The 16733-nt window shown below is 43.1% G+C and overlaps 1 protein-coding gene across 1 annotated transcript in view; it reads left to right on the forward strand.

The window, feature by feature from the left end:
- Nucleotides 1-320: 320 nt before the first annotated feature.
- SCARB2 (scavenger receptor class B member 2) overlaps nucleotides 321-16733 on the forward strand; it is a 56263-nt gene continuing 39850 nt past the window's right edge. The window contains exon 1 of the mRNA XM_019720445.2: nucleotides 321-1113. Within this exon, the coding sequence (XP_019576004.2) occupies nucleotides 997-1113 (117 nt within the window). The 5' untranslated portion in view covers nucleotides 321-996. The remainder of the gene's footprint in view (nucleotides 1114-16733) is intronic.

Raw genomic sequence — 16733 nt, forward strand, 5'->3', positions numbered from 1 at the left:
CAGTCACCGCAGTTATATCAGTGGCCAATGGCTAACTGGTTAAGGCTGATGGCCAACTAGACCCTACCCGACCCAGCACCTTTCCACGTGAGGCTTAGAGCCTGGAAACTGCTCTCTGGGATTCTGTCCCCACATCCCCAATGTCTTAGCACACCTTTTTCTTCTCCTTGGAATGCTTCTTCCCTCCCTTGTACACACACCTCACGTGACAAACTCTTACACATCCTCCCAAACCCAGTGCAATCGTGGGATCCTAGGCCAAGGGGCTGGACGTGCTTGTTGTCATAGGTCTCAGCACGCACCTCGTGAAAGCACTTGTTACACTGTGCTATACCTGCTGTAGCAGTGTCCCTGCTAACTTGTGAGCTTGTCTAGAACAGGGGAAATATCCTATCCATCCCGAATGCTTGGCACTTTGTAGGCCCTCAGTGTGTATCTGGGGAGTGGCTGAAGGGAATGAGCCAAAGAGGACCAGCGATTTTCCGGGACAATCGCGGGGCCCACGGCGAATAGGCGGGGGTGTAGCGGGGCTTGGCCCTGGTCAGGAAGCCGCAGGCACCGTGGGGCCACCCGGGATAGGAGCAGCTAGCGCCGGCCGAATCGCGGCCTCCGCCGCGGGGCACATGACTGCGGGCTCAGCCTCCGCCCCGCCCGCCTCCCCACGCAGCTGCTGGCTGTCGCCTCCCGGGGTTGCGGCGAGACGGCCGGTGAGCGACACGGCCTGCGCGCTCCCTCTCCTGCTCCAGAGCTGCGCCAGGCGGGCGCCGCGGATGCCCTAGCGAGAGAAACCGAAACCAAAGCGGCTCGTTCCCCTCCCGGGCCGGCCGGGTGCCCAGCGGCTCGCCCGCCCCGCGGCGGAGCCCGGCGCCTTGCGCACCGCGCGCCCGGCCTGCCGGCGCCGGACGGTCTCGGGTCTTCCCTCGGCTCCTGCGGCCCCTTCCCTCCTTCCAGTGGGGACGATCGCCGGCGCCGCCCGGCCGCTGAGCCGCGCGCAGAATGGGGAGGTGCTGCTTCTACGCGGCGGGGACGCTGTCCCTGCTCCTGCTTGTGACCAGCGTCACGCTACTGGTGGCCCGGGTCTTCCAGAAGGCCGTGGACCAGACGATCGAGAAGGTAAGGCGGGGCTGTGAGGGGTGTGTGTGTGTGTGTGTGTGTGTGTGTGTGTGTGCGCGCGCGCGCGCGTGTGCGGCCCTGTGTTCGCGTTTTGGGCGGGGGGCGCTTCCAGCCCACCGCTGAAACTTGTGGCAGGAAGCTCTGCACCGCGGCAAACCCCCCGAACTACAGCCTTCCTTTCTTCCTTGTCTTCTTGGGGTTGGTAAGGGTTAAAGACGGATGGAGAGGAATGCAAAACTATGCTCCCTTTATAATCACCAATAAGACTGTGGATCTAGACTTTTACAAAGGCTTTCACTTATATTCTACCATTAGCATCTCCCCCACTTCCACCTCCACCCCCACCCCCCCACCCCCCGCCTTCCCTACACCCCAATCTCAGTTGGGCCCAAACTCATTTCCCTCCCACTTCGTGAAGAAACAAAACGAAATGAAAGACACCACAGAAGAGGCAGGTTTGTTTGCTGCTTGCTGTGGCCTTTGAAGTGGTGTGGAGTTCGGGGTGAGAAGCGGGTGTGTGGTCTATTGTGTTCTTGCTTTTCTGGGCTGAGCAGAGCAGTTGGTAGCCAGGCCAGGCCTCGGGGGGTGGGGGGCTCGGGGTGGGGGTAGACGACATTTCAGTCTATTAAAGTCTGTACCTACCTGCCTACCTAGCAGCTTGATATATTGTACCAACAGTCTGTTGCTTTGTGTTACCATGGATTCTTGCCCTTCTCAGGTAGCCATAAGCTTCAGGCAAAGATGTATTTATTGATTCTTCAAAGAATCTGTACCTGTCTCTTCTACCTAGATAAGTGGACTAAAGGGCTAGTCATTTCAGAGGACTTCTCCATCATTTGACTTCACCGGTGGTCATTTCTTCTGCCCTTTCATCTATACCCACCAATCTGTGTGGAAAGAGGAACAAGAGAGAGTTACTGAAGTCACTTTTTCCTTTGAAACAAAAAAGAAAGAACGAAAATCATCAGAGCAGCCTTTCTTATTAGCATCCATAACACATGCTTACTTTCTCCCATTGGTTTGCACTCGCAGCTGGCTGGATAAAATATCCCAGGCCTGTTCCAGTTTGATTAGTGCACTGTTAGTAGAGTTGTCTAATTCCAGGTGGCAACAGACATATTCCTTTAATAGAGGTTTCCAAAAGTGATCAATTATTGAAGTAAAGGCAACTTAAAAACAACAACAACAACAAAAAACACCATGGGAAAGTGTAATTTAATTTTTTTAAGTTTGCATTGCCAAGGGAATATGAAGCCCATTGTCTGAGCTTCTCAAAGACCATTGTTTTTCCTGAGCACCAATGTTCAAGGAAAAAAAACTGAACTGAACTTTCTCCACTCCTGTCCACCTGCAAATCCATAGCAAGATTGTTTAAGGATGTAAACTTTTGTTGGGTGATTAGAGTTAAGCAATCCAATTATAGTCAGTATATGAATTTTCTTGTGTGGCTTTGAAAGGCTGTTTCAGGAGAGCCCAAGATGAGTGATCGCCCAGTGCCTCCGATATTACCAGCCCTCAGATGCTCTGTGGTCTCTACTTCATGGGGCGTAGCGGGTGGTTGTAAGGCAGCGTGGCTGGGACTTGAGGGTGGTAGCATGGGACAGTGGGAAGGAGTTAGGACTCTGCAGGTCAGCACTCCTGGGCATGAATCCTGGCTGCACCGTGTACTAGCTGGGTAGCCTTGGGCTATGCTAGGTAGGTGCTTAACCCTTATTGATTCTTGGTTACCCCATGTATAAATGGGGATAATAAAGACTCCTGTAAATAGACTATAAGAATTGTTACGGAAAATGGGTGTAATTTTCAGGGGATATAGTTAAGGCTTTGTAAATCATAACAGTTTTATTTTTATTAGTAGCCACATAAGTCAAGAAAAAAATACATGAGATTTGAAGTCAGACACCCTGTGTTCAAATCCTAGCCTGAGCATTTACAAGCTTTTTGACTTGGGGCAGTTGACTTAACTTCTCTGAGCTTCAGTTTCATTCCTTGAAAAAGCAAGGACGGTAGCTATCTTGGGCACAATGCTGCATTTATCATGAAACTCACAAAGCTTAAGTTTCTGGCCTCTCACTTGCACAGGCCCTTCCAAGGCCCTGCACCCAATTCTGTATCCAAAATTTTCTTTTTCTCAGGAAGGGCCTCCTCACGTTGTGCAAACTACACACAAACCCTCTGTGTATGTGTGGTTGGGAGACGGAGTGAGGTGATCTGTGTAAAGCACTTAGCACGGCTGTCAGGCGTGGAACAGGTGATCAGTTATGGCTGCCGCAATTATTTCCAGTTGTATTATTATGGAACAATTCATTCATAACTTGACTTTAATAAAGTTGTAATATAATCCACTCTGATACTCCCGGTTCTTAGTTGTTTTATTTGAAGATTGTCCATGCGCTGGCTTGTCTACATCAAAAAGGGAAGAGAGAAAAGGGATGAAATTCAAATAAGTAGGTTTGGCTAATTGAGAGAAGCTTAGTAACATAATTCCTACCAGGAGACTTTGCCTCAAGTGATAATTGTCCTTGAGTCCTGCAGTGACCAGAGGCGACTGAAAGGAGATTTTAATTTTGACCAGTGAATGGAGTGGAAAGAACCAAGACAAGTGGTTCCATTCTTAGCCTCACTGGTTACTGCCTTGTATTGGGCAAACCCTGTAGCTGTATCTGCTTCAGTTTTCTCAATTGCAAACGAGGCATAGTAATGCCTCCCTCCTTGTGTGTCGGTACTCACTTCCCATGGGGTGTTCTGAACGCTAAGCAGGCTTCTCTGTCCAGCATTTTGACTTCCCTGAAGCCGAGCTTTGCAGAGACCCAGCAATCTCTTTTTCTCTGTAGAGCCTAGAAGGGGAGGATTTTCTGTTACATTTCATTTCATTTGGTAACCCCACTAATTGTCCTGGCACCTAGCACAGTGCCTGGTACATGGCAGGTACATAATGAATGCCTGTTGCCTCACTATTGATCGGTTAGTTGAAAGACAGTGTCCTGAGAATCCGTAGAACATGGTTAAAATTCCTTTTTCTATCAAATACAAATACTTGGATTAAGTTGAAGAAGTTGAGTAGCAAATTATTGAACCTCTCAAAATACCTACTTTAGGGTTGTTGCAAGAATGACATAAAATGATTAATGTAAAGCATCTGGGACAGTCCCTTCCATAATAGCCAAATATTGACGATTATTATCGTTTCTGGCTGTTCTTTTCTCCTCTAGGAACTGAAGCTTATAGAGTAGATATGGTTCCTTCTAGCTCCAAACTTCTGAGAGTCTATGACATGGGCATGTGACCTTTGCTTGAGAGCAACTCTGCAGCTCAGAATATTAAATTTGGCCTTAGCCTTGCTGACAGTTTGAACATCTCCCAGAAGTGGGGATGCAGAGCTGGCCAGAGTTGGGGCTGGCTAATAACAGATGGGCTGATGAGGGAACCAGTGAGAAGGAAAGAGACGGTTCACGTTTTGCTTCCTATTCACAGGCCAAGGACGGAGAATAGCATTAGGTCTCAGGGATGAAATGAACAGGACAAATACTTATCCTTTGCCAGAACCTGAGACTGGGCAAGTGAGTACCAGCTAGTCTCTTTTGTGGAGCTGTTCTACTGATGCCTCGAGAAATATAATAATTGATAATTTAACCAAATAACATTGATCGGTGAATATGTGCAGGTCTTCTTTTTTTAAAGTCAAATTAGCAAAATATCTTCATTGCTGTTTTTGTAAAGACTATATATATAATATATATATAATCTTAAAGGGCTCCCTCTTGCATATCTACCTCATCTCCCGAGTTGCCTTTTTTCAAAGTTATGAAGATGTAGAATAAGAAAAAACCTTAGGCATCACTTAATCTATTATTTTATTGTTAAGGAGACTGAGATTATGTCCATATTTAAATGGATGATGGTAGGTATCAAATTGCCTTTATATTTATATGACACTAGAAAGATTTATGGAAGTCTAAATGAAAAGGAAGGGGGCAGGGTTAGGTGTGTAAGCTGGGTCTCCTAATTCACATTTCCCTTCCCAAGGATGACCATACCTCCCATTGCCTGTGACACCTGTTGTCCTGGCGTAATTACTAGTATCCTCTTTCCTTTCCAGAGATTCCTGGTTGGGACAATAAATTCTATCCTTACACACCACACTGCTCTCCACTTCTTGGCATGAAAGAGGAGCAATGTTCTCTGAAGAGCTGAAGCCCACTAAGGCTAGCTCAAGAAAGACAGGATTTTTTCTTTTTCTAAAGCTGCATGAGGAAGCTCATAGAAATCTAAGCATGAGAACCACAGCATGATAAAGCCTCCGGAGAGTACACTAGAAACTGGCAAGTCAGCAGGGCCCAGGCATTCTCTGGTTTTCCTCTCCTGCCTCTGCTTTCCCCACCAACCAGCTTCCTCTGTTTACTTGTTGGGCCCAGGCTGTTTAGTCATCTGGGGCTTTCTCAGCCCCAGCCCTGTGTGACCCTCCAGCTGCTGAGCCTCCCATAAATATGCTTCATTGCTTAGTTTCTTTTTCCTAAATTTGTCTTGGACTAATGTGATTGGCTCAGCACAAGCAGAAATAGATGTATACACAGAGGCAGTATCCTTGCAAGATTCTTTGACTCCTAAGCAACAGGATCCAACTCCTCCCTGGCTTTTAGAAATCTGATCTTGTGATATCAAAATTACGTTGTGTTTCTTTCAACATCTTACTAATTCAGAGTGACCATGAGTGCATTCATTATTAATGATTCAGACTAGGGAGTAAACCAGCAGTTCTCAATGTAGTCCTTAGGCTCTAAGAACTGCATCTAAATCATTTATGGAGATTTGAAAAGACAGACCCCGCCAGCCCTATGGATTCAGACTCCTTAGAAACAGCACTCAGGCTAAAGAGCTACCTGTGACGTCCATGATTAGTGTGGACGGGGATTGTGTTAGCCCGTGTCATCACTCCTTGAGATGGCAATTCTTTTTTTGAAGACTTTGTAGTTTATTCTTTATTTTTGTTTACTTTTTTGAGAAAAGAAATGCATGCCATTATAAAAAGTCAGCTACAACAAAAATTAATAAAACAAAGATAACTACTCTTAACATATCATTGATTATTCCACAATTTTATTTATGCACATATAATAACACATATCCTTTACAGCAATGGGGAGCTTCTATTCCCACTCTATATTTATAATTTCAGCTTGGTTGAGGTATAATTGACATAAAAGAGATGGCAATTCTAGTTGAGGATATTACTACTATTCTGCGAGTTTGCATTAAAGGTGAGATTTAGGGTGTAGGGAGGAACAGGTTCTTGCCTGTGGAAACTGTTTTTGCTTTCTTGTTCAATAAAGTGCAAGATTTCATTCTGGCAGGCCATAGCAACAGGGCCATCTGTTCTGCCAGACATTTGCTTGTTCCCGGAGAAGAATCAGCAGGTGGGATTATAAGATCATTAATGAAAACACAGGATGTTGGCCAAGTGACTAGGCATTTATGGCCTAGATCATCAAGATATGTAATATATATATAAATATATTTTATACACACACACACACAATATGCTAATATACTAATGAAGGGACCACTTTTAATCAAAGCTAGTAACTAGTTAGAAGCAACTGAGGAAAATAAAGGCGACTTTCGGTTTTTGCTGTCTGTATCTAAAAGCACTTGTAGGGGGCCGGCCCGGTGCCTGAGGCAGTTGGAGCTCCATGCTCCTAATGCCGAAGGCACATGGGCCAGTGGGCTCTCAACCACAAGGCTGCCAGTTCGACTCTGGCAAGGGATGGTGAGCTGTGCCCCTGCAGCTAATAACGGCAACTGGACCTGGAGCTGAACTGCGCCCTCCACAGCTAAGATTGAAGGGACAACAACTTGACAGGAAAAAAGGCCTGGAAGTACACACTGTTCCCTAATAAAGTCCTGTTCCCCTTCCCCAATAAAATCTTTAAAAAAAAAAAAATTAAAAATTTATAAAATAAAAGCACTTGTAGGTATATACTTGGGCAGTCATTCATTTATTTAGCAAATATTTACCGAGTGTGGACCATCTGTGTGCGGGGCAGTGTGCTACAAGCTGTGACTATAACACTACACAAGACACTGCCCCTCCTCTTACAGAACTTACAATCTAATTCAGACTTTTTGGCCTCAGGCCTCTTTACGCTCTTAAAAATTATTGAGGACCCCAAAGAACTTACATTTTCTCTGGGTTATATCTATCAATGTTTACAATATTAGAAATGAAAACTGATAAATTTTTAAGACACAAGACTAGACAAGTGCATAGCCCATCAGCTGTCAGAGCAATGGCATCATTACAGGTCGTGTAGCCTCTAGAAAACTCTTATCTACACTCATGAAAGAAAGAGAGTGAAAAAGTCAAATGATGTCTTAGTACTATTGTGAAAATAGTTTTGACCTTGTGGGCCCCCTGAGACGGTCTTGGGGATCCCCAGGGGTTCTCAGACCACACTTTTGAGAACTGCCGATCTAGTTTTCATTTCATTAATTGTCATTTTTAGAATAATAAAAAAATAACGTAATTTGCCTGTTATATTTTTGTATGACCAATTTGGACACTATTATTAATGTTTTTAAACCACCAGGATTTTGGTTAGTATGTTATAAATTTTCATGTCCTTTTAGTTTCCCCGTGAGTCCAGTGGTAAAGATAGTAGTTTGGGCCCTCAGTGACATAGGTTCAGTGAATCTTCTGCCTTTTCCTGTGTGCTAATCAAACTAGACTATAATATTCGCATTTCCATAATTGAATTACTGAATAATTCCCCTCTACCCTCAGCCCTGCCAGGGATTTTTAATCCACATGACGTAATTTAGTACTTAAGCTAGCCTGAAATCTCCCTGTGAAGGTAAGGGTCCTGCAATACTAACTTTGTATCATCTTTTACTGCAATGTCATACAAATGCAGTGTCATACAAATTTCAATGTCATATCATGTCATAGATGGTCAATAAGTGTTGCTTGGATGAATGGAAGGATGAATAGATGAAAACTTACGTCTTCAGGAATGATACTGTTGTTCTTGTTTGGCTTCACATTTTTGTTCCACTCTCTGGCCACTGGTCACATGTTTGCCTCACTAGTAGTTTATAGCTTTAGAATCTGGAAACTTCATCCCATAATCTAGATTTCCAGTTTCTCATGAAACATGTGGGTGCTCTGCAGTGCTGGCCCCACACAGTCCTGACAGGACTTCCCTCCCTGTTCCCACCATCCTGTTTCCACCCTCCTGTTGGCTTCCTGACTCTGAGGCCCAGTGAAGGTGTCCTGTGTCATGTTGTTTGCTCAGTGGCCTTTCTTAGAGTAGAGAAGTATCTGTTTGTATCGGACCCTCTTTACCAAAAGAAGGAAAATGAAAGCCTGTGAGGGTCGGGTGTTTAATAAAAATGGGCAAGGACATATTTCTATATAGAAGTAAATACAATTGCAGTGGTTTGACACGCCAACAAATGTACAAGCTCATGCCCAATTCACTCATTTACCTTATTCACCTGGCCCCGCCAGCATCTGAGCTTTATAGCCTGTCTAGAGAGAGAGAGAGAGAGACAGAATGCCATTGTTAGAGTAATGTAATCATTCTTACAAGTCCCATTTTCAGGATATTTGCTTTTATCACTGTACTTCTAATAATCAAGAGTAATGGAAGGAATGGGAGACAGATATAATGAGCAATGGAAACATCACTTATTTCATCTCTAAGAGATATAATCACAACCAAACAGGTTGTAAAATAATAAGACTGGCTCCGCAAGTTACACAGACAACCAGGCATTGTTTTGTCCATACTTCTTATTTATTCACACCTTAAAATCCTCTTTCCCATTCACTCCTTCAACCACTCCCCCCACATACACATATATTTCCCCGATTTTTACCTGGACCTTATGATTAAGGGTCCATCTGGTGACTGCTATTTCTCTCTTTAGGCCAGCAGTTCTCAACCTTGGTTTCACATTTGTAATTACCTGGAAGTTTTTCTAATGGGTGCTTTGTAGCAGAAGCTTTTTTCGGGATAGCTATTCCACCCTGTTGTTCTGTGCGTAATTTATAGACAGAGTAGCAGTTTACACATGAACTAACATTTGAACCTCAGCTGTCAGATCACAGTAGCTGAAATTATTACAGTTGCAATAAAGCAAAATGAGTCAAACAATAGTAACATTAAAAAAAGTGCCAGTGCATTTGTTCCTGAGTTAAAATAAGGTCAGAGAATAAGGGTAGAATGTTAATGGCAGCTTTTTCCTTTTATCTTAACAGAAAATAAAAAAGATAAGCCGTGCAAATTACTTACATTACTACAAGAGTTTAGTTTGGGTTTGCTTAATTTTGTGAAGAAATTTTAAAAAACAAAGGAAAACCAGCTGGTGTTTTGATATTTGGTGAGTTTTATTAATCGAGAGTCCAATAAAAATCCTCTACATGCTGTTAGGCCAGGCTCTCAAAGAGGTCTGCATTGTCTCTGGGTGAATTTAGACAGTGTAGATGGCAGCATGGATACTGAAGTCATGTTTAATTATTAAGTAGCACTCTGTTGAACTAAAAGAACAACCAGCAGTACTCTTGAGTCCTGACAGTTTTCTTAAAGAAAAGTATTACTTATTCCCATCAAAGCCTAATGCAAGTCCCTGAGTGCTTATTTTTATCATTTGGAAGTGGTTTATACCAGGACAGCTGGTTCAACAACCCTCCTACTGTTGCCTTCCAAACGAGCTCTACCAGGTTGACTTGGATGTAATGTGCCTTGTGGCTGTATCAAGTCATGTCAACTCTTGGCAGAAGCAGCTCATCCAGCCTGTACCTGGGGAACAATGGGCAGTTGAGTGTTGCTCGTGTATAAAGTACCTGTCAGGGAATGACAGATGATGACAGGTATCGGGCTGTGTCAAATCATGGCAGGGCTTAGCACAGCAGGTCAGGGACCTTGGACTTTATCCTGTGAGCAATGGGGAGTGTCTGCTCAGATAGTCACTTTAGATAGAACTCTCTGGAGGCTGAGGTAGGAAATAGATTTGAGAGGAACAAGACTGGAGAAAGGAGACCAGTTAGGACACTATCTGTAGTATTGCCACAGTCCAACCTGGGGAAGCAGTGGCCACAGGAATAGAAATGGAGAAGAAGAGGTAAAATCAGTAGGATTTAGTGATTGATTGGAGAAAATAATTTTTGGTCCATTTTTGGTCCCGTTAGCTATGAGATGTACAGATGGGGATTTTAGGAAGGATCCATACAAATGGAATGATCCAGATAATTTCAGGCATAAACCCTTCTTTTGGGCTGAATTACTGGTCCTTGCAATTAATTGTTCACTAACTGTTACATGCATGTCCATTTTGTGTCCTTAGCTGAATTTCTTCTTGAGAACACAGCCTATACCTGTTAGGCATATAGAAAGCTCAATATATACATATTGGCGAATTAACTGAAAAGTAAGTTTTTCAGTCCAAATGATTGTTTGGGGCTGTTGGCACTGCAGATTCACCACATAACTTGATCACCTTCCAATATTTCTTTTGGTGGTAGTGCCACCATATTGCACCTGGAAAAATTCATTGCGTTCTGCTTGGCTAAAATTAATAAGCAGTCTCCAAAATCACATTATAAAACTAATTTAGGACCTTACGTTGATTTTTAATTTAGTATAACTAGAAACCCCTGCTGACTACATGGTCTGTCTGGTGGCTGTCACCACCACAGAAGAATCCTTAGTGAGGAGGATTAGTTGTTTCCAAGCCATGGCTTTACATGTACACTGAGCAAAGGGTTCCTTGTGTACCAGGGAAACTGGCTCCTTGTATCGGGTGGAATGAATGACTTCCTGTGCCCAGCAGTCTCCAGGCTCGAGGTTAGCGTTATTACTAGTTAGTCTTTCCTTGGCAAAGCAAGCCCCAGGGTGTGTATAGTTGAATGCCCTGAGGATCTGGAGCAGAAATGAGAAGTTTAAGGTCAAAATGGAGCCCCTCTTCTGGACCATCTAGTGGCAGGAGGTTGAGGTGCTGTCTGGACACATTAGCATAACCTGGGCGGAGCAGCCACCTGGAAACTCTAGAGCTCAGGTCTTCCTGTCTCAGTTCCTTGTGTGTCAGTTCCAGCCTGGGAGTTCACCATGACCTCACAGAGCTGCCCTAGTTTGTTTTCCTTCAGATGGAGGGGCTGACTCCCTAGGAAGGTCTCAGAACCCAAGTTATGGTTTCTCCACAGTTTCACAGTTTCTCTGGGGTAGGGTTGCCAGATAAAATACAGGATGCCTAGTTAAATTTGAATTTCAGATAAACAACGAATAATATCTTAGTATGTCTCATGCAGTATTTTGATTCATGCAGTATTTATCAGTTGTTAACATCCTGGCATATTTACTTCTCTCTCTGCTTTTTCTTGAATTGTTTGAATGCAAGTGGAAGACATTACAATACTCTGCCCCTGAATTCTTCAGCATGCATCTCCTAAGAATTAAAGCATTTTTGACATAGCCCATGCAATATTTGGGACATACTTGGGCATTCCATGTTTTTATTAGCTAAATCTGGCAGCTCTGCCCTGAGGGTAGCAGCTTCTGGAGTGGCCACGAATGGGCTTTGCAAATCCGCAGACCTGGACTTGGTCAGCTTTGACATGATGTACTAACTCTGTGAGCTTGGGAAAGCCAGTGCCACAGTTTCTTATCTGTAAAATGGGATCTTGCAGGGTCGATGTAATGCTTAGAGATCACATACATAAAGCCCTCACACAGCACCTGACTCCTGGACTTGAAATGAGTAGCAGCTGGCCATGGCAGTAATGGCAGTTGTCTTTCTCTGAGCTGAATGGCAGGGGAGGGAGATAAAAATAAGGAGCAACTGTTTTAGAAATGTTGGCAGCTGTATGTATGAACTTCACCTTCACTCTGTTCTCTCCTTCCTTATTTAGTGTGTGTATACACACACACACACACACACACACACACACCACTCAGTCTGAGATTTACAGTGGGTTTCTTGGCAAATATCCAGCCATGGGGGGTGGAGGAAAAGAACACATTAAAGGTGCAGGAAAAGCCAACACTCTTGAGGGCAATATTCGAATAGAATAAGAGGTGGCGTGAGACTTGTGTGGGCATTAACTCAGGTGAGGGTGGCCAGGATAAAGACTATCTATGATGGGGGTGGAGGCAGATAGTGAGAACCCCAGGTTGTAAATAGCATCTGCGATCAGTATGACTGGCAAGCTGTCAAGATTGTTTTTTACTGTTAGGTTTTTCATTTGCTTTTTTTATTTTTTTATTTTTTTTTCAGTTAAGGACTCGAGCCTACTAAGTGTTTGTGTCTATCCTGAAATTTTCCTGAGTCCATTTGAAGCTTGGAGGAACAGATTTAAGTCAGACTGTTGTGAGGACAGCCAGTTTTGCCTTCCTTTCTGGAAAGGATTTTCCCCTCCTTTCTGAAAACTCTTCCACTTGTCTTTGGATTTCTGGTTGCCTAAAAGCTGGATACAAATAAGGGAAGACAAACGTAGGCAGTTAACCATCTGTTCATTCACATTTACTGGCTCTTTCAGGGTTCATCATCCTGAGGTGATTTTCTTTATTTTCATAAATAAATGAGATTGCAAATCCTTTCTCACTCTAAAGTTCTCCACACACTGTGATGCTTGTCAGGAAAAGCGAGTGAGGAATGCAGAATGCTAAATCAACCATCCTGACAGTAATAGGAAAAGAAATACTTTAAAGCCCTGTTTGTGTGTGGTGGGGGAGGGTTGCTCTTGTGGGAGAACTGACCACAGCTGATGAGGCATCAGCCTCTCCTTTGTTGTGTAAGAACAGAAGAAAGGCCTAGATGAAGTTGGTTCTCTTTGTATCTATTCCTCCTTTCTCTTAGGGTCTATTAATAACATTGTCTAGAATCTGAATTGCTTTCTTAGATTTTTACTTAAAAAAAATATTACAGGAACATTTTTTTTTCTGCTTCCGGAAATCATTTATTTCTGTTGAAAAAAATTCAAACTACAGCAAAACATAGCAGAGAGAATGGAGGAACTCTTGCAATCCTATTCCACAGAGATAAGTGCTATTAGATGTTTAGTGTGGAGGCTTAGAGATTTTGAGGGTGACTAAAAGACTGACACTTTAAAATTTTCTATACTTCACCCCCCTAATGTTTTTATGTTTGTAATTTATCTGTTGGCTTTGTCCACACATTCACGTATTTTGCGTTGTCTGCGTTTTCCATTTAACATAGATCGTGAGCATGTTTCTTATTTCAGTGTAGTTTTTGTAATTTTAATGGTTGCTTTCTACTCCAACCTGTGAATTATCACAATTTACTAAGTCATTCTTTTCCTGTACAACATTATGGTTATTTCCGATTTTACGCTAAATCCTTGTTGTTTCAACCTAAACTGAATAATATGTAGGGCTAGAAGAGAGGATCATGACAAAAGCCTTTCTGTTTGTTTTTCATTTTTCTCTTTTATTGTTTAACATTTGCTGGGTTGTCTATATTTGCACAGACTAATGAGAGTGACATGATTCCTTTTTTAATTCGAACCAAGTCCTAGAACCCTCTCTCCCCCAACTTGAAGATGGCAATCACCGAAATCACAGTCACTGATTATTGAGCATTTTGAGTGTGAACTGAGATTAGCACTCTGCTGAGACCTCATTTAATCCTGACAATAATCCTAGCCAAGCCCTCCTTCCCACTTGTGTCGGTGTAACCTTTTAAAGCGCTTCTTGCCTGTGTCAATTCAAAATAGGTGGCATGGCACAATAGGAGTCGCCAATAAAAAACAAATCTGACTTAGGTAAGGAGAGACTACTTCAAAGGATTATTGCAAATTGGAAAGGACTATTGCAATAAGTGGAGAGGGACTTGCAAAAAGAACTTCTGACTATGGTATGTGGGAACCTCAAGGGTTAGTCAGAGGGTTTTTGTTTTGCAGGAAGGAGTAAACAGGTCTGGGAAGGAGAAAAACTTAACCGATATTTGGCAAACAAGCATTTCCCCCTCCTAGCTTTATTTAAGCATGATTGACAAATAAAAAATTATATATATTTAAGGTGTACAACATGATGTTTGACATACATATGCATTGTGACATGATTACCACAATCTAGTTAATTAACACATCCATCACGTCACAGAGTTGCCTTTTTGTGTCTGCATGTGGTGACATCCTCCTAACAACTTTCAAATGTACAACACAGTATTAACTATAGGCACCACACTGTACGTTAATAAACATTTTGTTCCCGTTGATTGGTGGGAACAAGCAGTTCAGGTGATCAATTATGAGGCAAAGAATGAGAGTCTGGCGGTGCCTGGCCTTGTCTTAGGTAAGACAGGAGGACTTCTGTGAATCTTATCTAAGGCATATGGGGCACGGTGTTTCTTTGCAGTAAGCCATTTCCTGGAACACAAAAGGAGGGGTTTCTGAACCATTGCTGTTTTCCGGGAACTTTGGGTTCTTGCTAGGAGCACAGGTTTGTAATGATTTCTGGGGTGGGAGGCTGGCTCCACATGCTACAGGCAAACCTCAGACATACTCCTAACCTTGTTTGAGCTTTGGTCTCCTGAAATGTAAAATTGGAAAGATGATTTTCACCTTGTAGGCTATTAAGCAAAGTAGATGAGATAAAGTTACAACATACTGCCCGGCTCTTGATAATAAGCTGAAGCTCAGAAACCTTCCTTGACTCCCCATTGTGTATCAGATAAAATCTAGACTCCTGTGACCCCCAACCTACCTCTCGAAATAAATCTCCCTACTCCCTATAAAACTCACAGTCAGTCACACCTAACATTGTCCCATTTCTGTATCTTTTATTGTCTCATTCTCCACAGCCACTATCTTTCTGATTAAGCAGAGGGCTCCAGGAAAGATGGACATGGAGCAAGCAGGAAGGAAGGGCTTATTCTGTCCAGCCAGACAGGACAGTTCATTCGACCCTGGCTGTCCATCAGGCACCCACCCCGTGACCTCCCTCTACTTGCCAGATTTTTGTTCATTCTTCCTGTCTCACTTTAAGCATCACCTTTCTCTATCTCAGTTCATAAAATCCATTGTCTGAACTCTATAGAAATCATTGTCTGGTATACACACATACTCCTTGGCCATTTTATCACATGCTATTTGGTTGTTGATGATCTTACATGTGTGTATTAATATTCCCCTAGAGGATAAGCTCCTAGTGTTAAGGGAGTCTCAGTTTTTCTTGCAGATGCAGAGATAAATCAAAGGTCAGCAAGCCGATTAATATGCAAGCAGGGTTTATTAGTGATATGTTCTCAGGGAAGAGAACAGTAGGAGAGAGGGGGAGAGGGAGAGGGAGAGAGAGAGAGAGAGAGAGAGAGAGAGAGAGAGAGAGAGAGAGAGAGAGAGAGAGAGCCCTTGTCCCAAGGACTTACAGTTTGCTGGGTGGGGTGAGGGAGTTACATACTGATTGGCGGGAAAAGTGGTGCATGCTCTTCCACCAGAGGGTGTGACCTCCTAAGATGGGTGGAGGTCTGTTGACTCTGATCCTGATCTTGCTCCAGACCACCTCCTGCCTGTCTGGAGTCAGTTAATCAAAGACAGTTATGAGCTTTTTCTGTACGCACTATGGACCCCCTGCCACCACCCCTCCTCCTTCTCCTATATTTTCTAACTTCTACCTGACACTAGAACACAGAAACCATATCTGTGTTGCTGGGTATCTCCAACAATGCTAGCATATACATAGTGTTTCATGATTTACATGCATAGTTCTGTATTTTGCAAGAAAACCATGCATATAGCACTGCTTTAAATACAGAGGGTGCCCAAAAAATGTATACACATTTTAAGAAAGGAAAAAACTGTATTAATATATACCGATAACAAAAGAGTCACATTTGACTTCTGCAATTACTAGAGGTGCTCAAAGTGGTTCCCATCAGCATCCAGACACTTCTGATGATGGCGAAGTACTGCTTGAGCAACACTGACCAAAGTGTTAACATTTCTTAAAATGTGTATACATATTTTTGGCACCCCCAGTATTTATTAGTAAAAGGGGTCATGGAAGGACACAGATTTTTCTTTCCACCCACAAAAGGTACTGGCCGCACTTTGCGATTGAGGGTGCTGGATTACCGATAAAATGTACAAACATAAGTGTTAGATCTACGTGTTTCTGTGATTCAGATGAGCTATTGCTCTCTCCATATCTGAAGGTAACTAAAATGGTCATTGAACAGCCACTTCTTCTGGGAACACTTTAAAAGCTACTTGGATTTGTTGCTATCAAGCTGCTGTTACAAAACCTGGCCCTGTGGCTTTGGGTTTGACCGTTCGTGGCTTTCTTCTTCTTCTCTCAGAGCCTCATATCGAACTATCTCCTAACATCTTCTAAGCAAAGTCAATGGAAGCTAGTGAGTAAGTTTTCTAGTACTATATTCTGTTGATTGAGTAGATATACTCCAGGCACTGCATTAACCTAGACACTGTGGGGAGGACAAAAGGAAAACAAAAAACAAAACTCTACTCCATTTTTGAGAAGGAAGCAGTTATCCTAATGTTACCATATTGAGTAGCTGCACTGTCCTTTTCATTTTCAGTTGCTAATATCACCTGCTTCATGTTGATGACTGCTAAATTTGTAGAAAATGTTTTCTGTCCTGACCAC

This window comes from Rhinolophus sinicus, linkage group LG02 (genome assembly GCF_036562045.2).
Source record: "Rhinolophus sinicus isolate RSC01 linkage group LG02, ASM3656204v1, whole genome shotgun sequence".
In the NCBI taxonomy this organism is placed as follows: Eukaryota; Metazoa; Chordata; class Mammalia; order Chiroptera; family Rhinolophidae; genus Rhinolophus; species Rhinolophus sinicus.